We start from the raw sequence: 10,000 nt of genomic DNA, 5'->3' as shown, positions 1-10,000 counted from the left end.
GGGCTGGCGCGCAATTTTGCCTTTCAACCACGTGCAAAAAGCAAGCGCACACACGAGGCCGCACGGCACACACGCACTCATCAACAGTCACGCACACACGCACGCACACGCACGCACGCACGCACGCACGCGAACAGATTGATTGACAGACAGACCGACGACCATGGCCACAGTGACGAGCAGCGACGTGCTGGTGATGCCTCCCTTGCCGGAGGACATGCCAGCTGATGATGTCTGCAAGACAGTCGACAGCCTCTCCGGTATGGCGGCTGTGTGAGACGCGTGATGCAGTCACGGCGTTGGGCGCATCAGCATGACAGCGTATCAGCTGTCTATTCCTTGCTGTCTTTTTTCCGTTTTGTGTGCTCGCCATATGCCTCTTCTCACAACCCGTCCATGACATCACACACGTGCATTACTGCCTGCCTGTCTCGTTGTTGTGTTTGTGCAGACCTGATTCGTGTGGAGATTCAGACGGTCGGCAAGTGGTTTGAGCAGTACAGCCACCGCCGCCTGCTCAGCGTCCCCTTTGCCCCCACGGCTGACGATGATGGCGGCAAGAGCAAGAACGACAGCGACGATGACAACTGTAAGGCACTGCAATGCTGCCGCTTGTGTGCACTTGCTTCATGTGTCGGGAAGGTGCCTTCCTCAAACTCGTGGACGAAATGTCCATGTCATCTCACCCTTGCTTTGCTCACGTCTCTCCCTCCTCCGCTCCCTTGCCTATCCTCTACCTCCTTCTTACCCTTCATCCGTTTAGCGGATGATGGCAACGATGACGGCTCCTCCGCAGATACCTACGTCAACATCCTCGGCGAGTGGAAGGTGTGTGTACCCGCGTACGTGGGCGGTGTGTTGGCGTTTTGTTTGATTGTTGCGGGTCAGGTCTCTGCTCCAGTCATTCTGCTGCTGAACTCACGCTTCGTCTTCTCTGTTTGTGTGTGCCTTGCCCAATTATCCTCAGGACCAAGACCACTACGCGCTTCTCGGCCTGCAAGACAAGCGGTGGCAGGCCACCCAGGACGACATCAAGCGCGCATGTGAGTCGTTCACACGCGTGATGCGAGACAGCGTGAAATGCAGTTGGCGGGTGTGTGGAAGGAATTGCATGTAACTGTAGTGTCAATTGCGTTCACATGCTTTCCGTGCCGCTCACAATCTGTATGTGATGCGCTGATGATGGACGCGGTAGACCGCAAGATGGTGCTGAAGCACCACCCCGACAAGAAGGGCGACCTGCCGCCGGCGGAGATGAAGAAGGCCGACGAGTACTTCAGCCGCATCCAAAAGGGTACGCGCGCTGGATTGTTGCTCCTCCTTTTTGATGTGTTGGCTCATTGCCGCTTGACCTCCACGGCCACGCTACAATGTCACTTCCACAAGTACGCCTCTACCACCAAACAAACAAGCACTCTTTGTACGCTCACACACACACACACACACACACACACACACACACACACACACACACACACACACACACACACACACACACGTGGCGTGCAGCATACGAGCTGCTGTGCAACGAGCAGATGCGGCGGCTGTACGATTCCGTCGACGACTTTGACGATGACATCCCCGACATTCTCCCGCCAAAGGAGCGCAAGGACTTTATCGAGGTGTTTGCGCCCGTCTTTGAGCACAACGCCAAGTTTGTTGTGGAGAAGCCCGTGCCCTCGCTCGGCACCATGGACACGCCCTACAAGAAGGTGGTCGCCTTTTACGAGTTTTGGAACACGTGCACCTCCTGGCGCGAGTTTGGCTACAATGACGACGAGGTCAGTTGCCGATGCGTTTTGCATATGTGTGTGTAAGTGTGTGTACGTGTTCGTGTATTTGTGTTTGTGCCTCTGTGTGTGTGTACGTGTGCGTGTCTGCGTATGCGCCTGCCTGTGTGTGCGCCTGTCCACGTGTGTATATTCAAACATCTCACCATCACCATCATTATCAACGCGCAGTACAACTTGGATGACGCCGAGTGCCGTGAGGAGAAGCGCTGGATGGAGCGCCAGAACAAGTGCGGTGAACCACCATGAACCATGGGCTATATTGTGCACACACTTGCATGCATGTGTGTTTTCATCCAATACTTTATCCTCTCACTCTAACTTTTCCCTCCTTTCCCCCTCTCTTCCTACCACCCGTTCCCTCACTCCTCACCAGGAACGCTCGCAAGCGCAAGAAGAAGGCTGAGATTGCTCGTCTCCGCAAGCTTGTGAGCAACGCCCAGGCATGCGACCCACGCATCAAGAGGTGTGCACACACGTGCACATGCGTCTGAGCACCCAATTTGCATTTGTGTCGTTTGGAGCTAGACACAGCGTTGCGGTTGTAGTGGCTTGCATGTGTCTCACCACACCCACGCTCCCGTTGTCTCTTTCTAATCCACCCGTGTGCGTGTGTGTGTGCAGGGAGCTTGCCCGCCAGCGGAAGGAGAAGGAGGATGCAAAGCGCCTTCGTGAAGAGCGCAAGAAGCAAGCGGCTGAGGTCAGCACCTATTGTTCCTGCGATGGTGTGTGGTGATGGCAGTGGTGTTGGCAGAGCTGAATTCTGTTGTTTCGACGCTGACTAACATTTTTGTTGTGCGTGTGCTTGTGTGCGTGTGTGTGTGTGTGTGTGTTGACAGGAGCGGCGGCAGAAGCGCCTGGAGGAGGAGGAACAGCGCAAGAAGGAAAAGGAGGAAGCTCGCGCAAACGAGAAGAAGGCAAAGGAGGTATGTGTACACACGCAATCTTGCTCTGACACGCGTGTGCAACGATGTTTGCCCGTTTTTGGATGTCCCCGTCTTGGCGTGTAAATGGAACACGTGTCCTCATTCTGTTCCACCATGGCTGGCCTATGCGCACATGCGTCCATGTTGACAGCAAGCAAAGAAGCTGCGCCGCGCCATCACAAAGGCGTGCAAGCGCGCAGGCATCTACGACCCCGAGGTGTGTGCCTCATGTCCTGTCAGATTTGTGTTTGCGTGTGGAGGGAAATGCCCTCGATACGTTCGTTGCACAATGCTCCCATAATTGTGTTCATCATCCCACTCACGCCGCCATCACCATAACTTCCACCTGCACCCTCCCCCCCCCCACACACACGCACACGCACATCATCATGAACATGTCGCTACCACCGTGACCAGAACCCCTCTGTGACGCCCAAAGTCGGCGGCAAGCGCGTAGTGACGGGCGCCGAGATGGAGACCCTGAAGTCGCTTGAGGCAGACGAGTACGTGTGCACACACCACACCCGAGTTACCTGCGCTGCCAGCGATGCGTGCCTGTGGGAGCTGGGTTAGAGGGGAAGAGGAAGATGTTGCGTATTGATGATGGCAATTGTTTGTTGTCGTCATCATCGAGGATGGCGTTGATTGTGGAGACACATGCATGCTGTTACGTGCGTGCTGTTGCGTATACGTGCTGTTGTGTGCACTTGTATTGTTTATGCCTCACCCTCCTCGCTACGTGCGTGTGCGTGTGTGTGTGCAGGATCAAGGCGCTGACGAGCATCTCTGAGGACGCCGCATTCAAGAAGGCCGTGTTTGCGCAGCTGCAGAAGCTGAACGGCGGTGAAGGCGACGATGATGACGACGACGAGCAGGAGCAGGAACAGGAAGAGGAGGAGGTGTGTTGCATCGTGATCTGGTGTGATTGTACCTGCCATGACTGTCCAGCGACACGAAAGCACGAAAGCGTGCTTTTCATGACTGGTTGCTCAGAATTCCCTTTCCCAACCACTTCCTATCTCCACCTCATCACCTCAATACAACCCATCACAACCCATCATCACAACCTCACCACCTCATCATCTCATGCCCAGGGCCCCAAGCCGTGGTCTGACGACGAGCAGAAAGTGCTCGAGACGGCCATCCGCTCCGTGCCAAAGTCGGACCCAGACCGCTGGGATAAGGTGCGCCCACACTCTTGAGTGGTGATGGTGTTGGTGCTGCTGTTTCAGTTGTTTGTTGTGTTGTCCCTGCTCTACATTCATGCAGTTGTTCCAGCTGATGTGATGGCATCTGTTCTCAACCAACACCCCGCCCCTGCCCGTCTGTCGCGCGTGTGTTTGCAGATTGCCGAGCTTGTTCCCGGCCGCACGAAGAAGGAGTGCGTCGAACGCATCAAGGAGTGCATGGCCAAAGTCAAGCAGGCAAAGAGCGAGGTGAGACACCCCAACAGCATGACGACACTGCTGCTGATGGTGCTCGATTGGATGCTTGTCGTTGGTGGTGGTGCTGCATACACTTGGTCTCAGTGCATGTACATTCGTCCCAGTGCTTACGTTCCTCTATCACCTCACTCTTGCCCCCCACCCCGCCCACCTACCACCACTGCTGCTGTGTCGTGTGTGCGTGTGTGTATGTGTGCTGTGCAGCCGCCCGCCCAGTGGACGGAGGAGGAGGAGGTCGTCCTTACAAAGGCGGCCAGCAAAGTCTACCCGCCAGGCACTACCGTACGTCACGCCTCCCATATGTGTGTGTGTGTGTGTGTGTGTGTGTATGTGTGTGTGTGTGGTTGTGTGCTGAAAGGCTTGTGCATTCAAGTCACCATTAGGTGTTGGCAAACACACACACACACAGACCAGCTGTTCTGGGCCTCACCTCCTCCTCCTTCTGGATGTCAACGGTGGACCAGACGCATTGCTGAATATCTCCAAACTCACGCGCACACAACATGGAAGCGCCCCAACAAGGTTGGCGGCTTGGAAGATATTGTACGCCGAATGTGTGTGTGTGCGTGTGTGTGTGTGTGTGTGTGTGTGTGTGTGTGTGTGTGTGTGTGTGTGTGTGTGTGTGTGTGTGTGTGTGTGTGTGTGGTGGAACTGTATTGCCACATGGCTGGTGTCATAGTGCCAATCATTCGTACCGGGTGCGTCCCCTTTCCTTCTCTTGCGTTTGTTTCCTGTTCCCAGCAAATTATCGCCAAGGTGAATGCGATGAAGAACGGAACACAAACTCACACACAGACGCACACAGACACAGGCACAGACACAGACACACACACTCACACACACACTCACACACACACTCACACACACAACTGTGAGCACACAAGGGAAGGGCAACTCACCCATCTTGGGGACGGGCTGTGTATCCCAGTAGCGGTGCACCTGTGCCTCCTCTTCAGCAACCTGCAACACAAACCGAGTGACATGATCGTTGTGAACACACGCGTGTGTGTGCGAATGAACGTAGATGCCAGTCAACATGCACACACACACACGTGTGCACACGCATGCGCGCACATGCACATGCACACGCACATGCACCCTTACATGCACAAGCACGAGTAGACACACCTTTTGCTTGTTGACAACCTCGAGCTGTGAGATGTACTTGTGCAGCATGTCAAGGTTGACATCCTTGCTGATGAAACGGCAAGCGAACAGCAACCACACCAACAAAACATGTATGAGCGCTCAAACAAGAAACGGGGGTGGACCAAGGATGCACAGGCAGACATAACATGCAGTCGCATAACACAAGCAAACTCACCCAGCGGCAGGCTTCTTCTGTGGACCGGGATGAATGCAGGTGCACACGATAAGCAGCGTGAGTAAAGCAGCACATACTGGTGCCATCAAAACCAACAAGCATCACCACACCAACCAGCAGTCTCCACCACCACAGCAGCCTCCACCACAAGGCAACCAGGCAACCAGGCAACGACGACGACGACACACCTCGCTCATGGCTGGTTGGCTGGTTTGCTGGTTGGCTCGCTCTCGTTGTTCGCTGTGTTGGCACTTGAAGAAATTTATTATAAATCATTCATTAATCGTCACAAACCGCTGCGCCCGAAAAAGGAGCGAGATGACTGCTTGGTTCGTTGCGCTTGCTGTGCTTGCTGCTCTGTTGTGCTTGCTGTGCTAGATGTGCTTGCTGTGCTGAGGGGTTGAAGCACGCATGGCCAGGATTCACAGGAGGTGCATTTGCGTGTGTTGCCTTGTCTTGGGATTCCATAGGGAAGCGTTTGAATCAGACCTGGAAAGCGGCGTCGCAGACGTTGCCACCGCCACAAGGTGTGTTTGTGTCTGTGTGTGTGTTTGCATGTGTGTGTGCTTGCATGTGTGTGTTTGCATGGTGTGTTTGTGTTTGTGTGTGTTTGTGTGTGTTTGTGTGTGTTTGTGTGTGTGTGTGTGTTTGTACGTGTGTGTGTATCATTTCAAGTCACCGCTTCGCACTCACTGCTTTTTTTTTTTTGGTTGACATGAGTACAGGCTGTGTAAGGAGGAAGACTGCCCGAAGCACCTTCGGCGCCTCGTGTGGCCGCTCCTCCTTGGTGAGTGGTGAAGGAGGAGACAAGGGTGGCGTGCTTGCAGCATCTTGCGCTATCACCAGCAACACCTGTGCTTGCTCACGCACCATGTGGTGTGCTTTGGGCCATTGTTCTTGTGTGCTCTACAGGGGTGCGTGGAAAGCCAGACACCATCACGCCAAAGACGCTGAGCGTGCCTGAAGATGGCGAGCTCCTCGATGCGTGCCGAACAGCTGCAGGTGAGATGGAGAGAGAGAGAGAGAGCGAGAGAGAGAGAGAGTATGTGTGTGTGCATACGTGAGCGAGGGTGAGGAAAAATGAGAGGGAAGTATCTTGCGAATGTTGTTTGCATGCACACATGCACACACATGTGCACAAGCACGCACACACACGCACACACACGCACTCACAATTCACTTTATCACACAAATTCAGACAAGCTGAAGTCGGAGCATGGCATGAGTGTGGAGGCGGGAGACATGGTGAAGGTGATTGTGGTCTTCTGCCAGGCCCGCGGCGTCACAACAGACCACGCCGTCAGCAACGGATGGATCGGTGTGTTCGCGCATGTGTGTGTGTGTGTGTGTGTGTGTGTGTGTGTGTGTGTGTGTGTGTGCGTGTGTGCACCTCTGTGCCCTTGGATGCAAGACGTTTCATGGAATATTGCCTCACCTGCACCACTACACCTTTGCATCGTTGGAACAAACCCAATCGTCACTGCGGTGTACAGAGTTGCTGCTGCCGTTCTTTGGCACTGGCATGGCCATTGGGGATGTGTACAACTGTTTCTACGCATTTGTCAGCAAGTTTGCCCTCAGGGACACCCAGCCAGACAGGTGTGTTCGTTGTGTGTGTGTGCATGTGTGCATGTGTATGTGTGTGCGTGCGTGTGTGTGTGCATGTCTGTGTGTGCGTGAGTGTGTGTGGTGTGTGTGTGTGTGTGCATGTGTGTGCGTTGTCCAACATCTCGTGCTCACCTCGCCTTCCCCTCCCTCATCCCTCTCCGCCATAGTGCGTGCTTCCACATGTTTCGGCTGCTGCTGCTGTATCACGAGCCAGAGTTCTGCCTCTTCCTTGACAGCGCCCACATCAGCATGCATGACTTTCTCCTCCCATGGGTGCGAAGCTTTTGTGTGTGTGTGTATGTGCGTGCGTGTGCGTGTGCGTGCGTGTGCGTGTGTTGTCTTGTTTGCGTTGTCCTTGTGCGAAGTACCACTTCTCTTCACGTCTCACCAAAGCAACGCTGGCTTGTTCACATGTATACTTGCGCACGCAAACAGTTCCAGAGCCTGTTTGCGACGGCGTGTCCAGGGGACATTGCGCTCAAGCTGTGGGACAAATACATTGCCCACGGAGACCCCTTCCTTGGTGCGTACATGTGTGCTGAGTGTGTAAATATGTGTGTGTGGGTAAATATGTGTGTGTGTGTATGTGCAGTGCACAATGTTGTACAGGATAACATTTCCTGTCTGTGCCTGTCTCTATCTCTGCCTCTCCGTGGGCATACATTCACTGCAATAGCGACACTTGCAGCTTTCTGTTCACAGCTCACCAGCAACAACAACCCCCCCCCTTCTTCCTTAAACCACATGCAGTGTTCTTCCTGGCGCTCGTGTTTGTGATCAACGCCAAGGACTATGTTGTTGATCTTGGCAGCGACACCACCGCAGCGGTGGAGTTCCTCTCCTCCCTCCCTGCGCAGGTCTCGCCAGACGACCTAGGCGACCTCATTGACCTCGGCCTGCACTACAGCTCGCTCACCCCAGATACGCTGCGCTCAGACTACTTTGCGCACGTCTTTGGCGTCGGCGGCTCTCCAACTGCTGGCCGCGGTGCGTTGAAAAGGGGAGGGGGGAGGGGAAGAGAGGATGTGGAGTGTAGTGTGGTGTAGTGTAGTGTGTAGTGTGTTTTGTTTGCAGATGTGCGTGCTCTCACGGTACTTCCACTCCACTGCTTGTCTGTTTTATGTGTGCAGGGTTTGATGATGTGATGCAGCTGCTGTGCTTCGACGTCTCACCAGCCGCGCTCCTGAAGAGGTGACACGCTCTCCTGTCTCACTATGATGCGTACATGTGTGTTGCGTTCTGCTCATGACGCTCGGTGTCTGTTTGTGGTAGCGTGTTCACCTCTCTTGCACCCTCACACACACGCTCACATACACATGCACGCTCACATACACACACGCTCACACGTGTACTCGCCCTTCTACGCGCACTTCCTCTTACATCAACATGTGCACCATCGTCCTTGCTTCGCTCTCTTTCGGAAGGATTGGGGAGCGCTCGCTGTTTCTTGTGGACACGCGACCCACTGAGCTGTACACGGCAGGGCACCTCACGCACACTTCAAAGCACCTCGACGCAAAGAGGGTGTGTTAGGGGAAGAACAGGAAGATTGTCTGCGGATTGTCGTGTGCGCTCGTGTACGTGCACGGGTGCTACTCATGTGTGCATGTACTTACATGAGTGTGTATGCATACGTGAACATGTGTGTGTGTGCGTGTTTGTGAACATGTGTGCGTATGTGTCAGCTGCTGCACGATCCCGCTGCCGTGGATGAAGATCTCGCCGCCCTCGAGCACCAGCTCGAACACTCCGCACAGGTCGTCCTGCACTCGTGTGTGTGTGTGTGTGTGTGTGTGTGTGTGTGTGTGTGTGTGTGTGTGTGTGTGTGTGTGTGTGTTGCTGTGTGTGTGTGTTTCTGTCTTGCATGCTGCACACCATGTCCTGCACTTGTGTGTGTGTGTGTTGCTATCTTGCATGCTTGTCTCCTCACATGACGACTGCCACCGCCACAACTGGTTCATGTGCACAGCAGCACATTTGCTTCATGGGCTCGACCGACGACGACGACCTTCTCAAGATGCTCATCTCCCGGTGCGTCCAGCAGCGGTGTCCCCGGCTGTGATTTGTTGTTGCCATTTGCCTTGTTGTTGTGGAGTGTTTTATTGTGTGTTTGTGCTCTCTCCTTTCGATGTTTACTCCAGTTGCGATGATTGCCTTTCTCATCCTCATGCTCCACCACCACCACCACCACCACCACCATCGCCGTCGCCTCCTCCACCTCCTTCACAGGTGCCTGAAGCGGCACCTCATGCACGTCACGTGTGTTCGCGGCGGATACAGCGCCGTCTTCGACCACATCAAAGCCATCGGCAAGCTCGACCAGCTCATCCAAGGTGTGTGTGCGTGTGCGTGTGCGTGCATGTGTGTGCGTGCGTGTGTGTGTGTGTGCGTGTGTGTGAGTGTGTGCGTGTGTGTGCGTGCGTGTGTGTGTGTGTGTGTGTGTGTGTGTGTGTGTGTGTGTGTGTGTGCGAATGTGATGGTTTCACACCGCCTCCACCATCGCGCTCGCTCACAACATCAACCTCCACATTCCCCCATCATCACATTCACCATACACCCCCTCCCCGTCCATCCCTCAAACAGGAAACGCCGTGGAAACGTCTGCACGAGCGCAGTCCGACCCGTTGGCGGAAGAATCCGCCGTTGTTCCGCACGTGGAGGACAAGCAACCGACCCGCTTTGGCGCGCGGTTTGCGGGCTGGGCGGCGTCATACAAGGTGCCCAGTCATGTGCTGCTTTTGAATTTGGGCCTGATGCACGATGAGAGAGAGAGAGAGAGAGAGAGAGAGAGAGAGAGTGGGTGTGGGTGTGGGTGTGGTGTGGTGTGGTGTGTGTGTGTGGCAGCGCGAGAGAGCCATTGTAGCCATACCACATGGATTTTTTTTATCGTAAAGTGTATTTTTTGAT

The 10,000-nt window shown here is 54.6% G+C and overlaps 2 protein-coding genes across 2 annotated transcripts in view; both read left to right on the top strand.

The window, feature by feature from the left end:
• Positions 1-163: 163 nt before the first annotated feature.
• PTSG_05570 (uncharacterized protein) lies at positions 164-4,637 on the top strand (the record flags this gene model as incomplete). The annotated part of the gene is made up of 17 exons (XM_004993381.1): positions 164-260; positions 452-589; positions 764-828; positions 968-1,043; positions 1,196-1,294; positions 1,510-1,781; positions 1,962-2,020; positions 2,167-2,256; positions 2,415-2,490; positions 2,630-2,716; positions 2,868-2,933; positions 3,134-3,219; positions 3,480-3,615; positions 3,811-3,900; positions 4,063-4,152; positions 4,366-4,443; positions 4,626-4,637. The coding sequence occupies 17 exons, from the start codon at positions 164-166 to the stop codon at positions 4,635-4,637; spliced, it is 1,617 nt and encodes a 538-aa protein (XP_004993438.1).
• Positions 4,638-5,776: 1,139 nt separating this feature from the next.
• The window catches only part of PTSG_05569 (uncharacterized protein), a gene marked incomplete at its 3' end in the record, with an annotated part of 6,141 nt that continues 1,917 nt past the window's right edge, over positions 5,777-10,000 (top strand). The window contains exons 1-15 of the mRNA XM_004993380.1: positions 5,777-5,814; positions 5,956-6,012; positions 6,211-6,272; positions 6,398-6,487; positions 6,684-6,803; positions 6,979-7,084; positions 7,261-7,366; positions 7,529-7,616; positions 7,844-8,080; positions 8,224-8,284; positions 8,518-8,617; positions 8,779-8,850; positions 9,063-9,124; positions 9,323-9,426; positions 9,677-9,817. Coding sequence (XP_004993437.1) covers positions 5,804-5,814; positions 5,956-6,012; positions 6,211-6,272; positions 6,398-6,487; positions 6,684-6,803; positions 6,979-7,084; positions 7,261-7,366; positions 7,529-7,616; positions 7,844-8,080; positions 8,224-8,284; positions 8,518-8,617; positions 8,779-8,850; positions 9,063-9,124; positions 9,323-9,426; positions 9,677-9,817 — 1,417 coding nt within the window. The 5' untranslated portion in view covers positions 5,777-5,803. The remainder of the gene's footprint in view (positions 5,815-5,955; positions 6,013-6,210; positions 6,273-6,397; positions 6,488-6,683; positions 6,804-6,978; positions 7,085-7,260; positions 7,367-7,528; positions 7,617-7,843; positions 8,081-8,223; positions 8,285-8,517; positions 8,618-8,778; positions 8,851-9,062; positions 9,125-9,322; positions 9,427-9,676; positions 9,818-10,000) is intronic.

Source organism: Salpingoeca rosetta, assembly GCF_000188695.1.
Source record: "Salpingoeca rosetta unplaced genomic scaffold supercont1.13, whole genome shotgun sequence".
NCBI lineage: Eukaryota > Choanoflagellata > Craspedida > Salpingoecidae > Salpingoeca > Salpingoeca rosetta.
The sequence above is the reverse complement of the archived record's forward strand: the minus strand, read 5'-3'. Positions and strand labels throughout refer to the sequence as shown.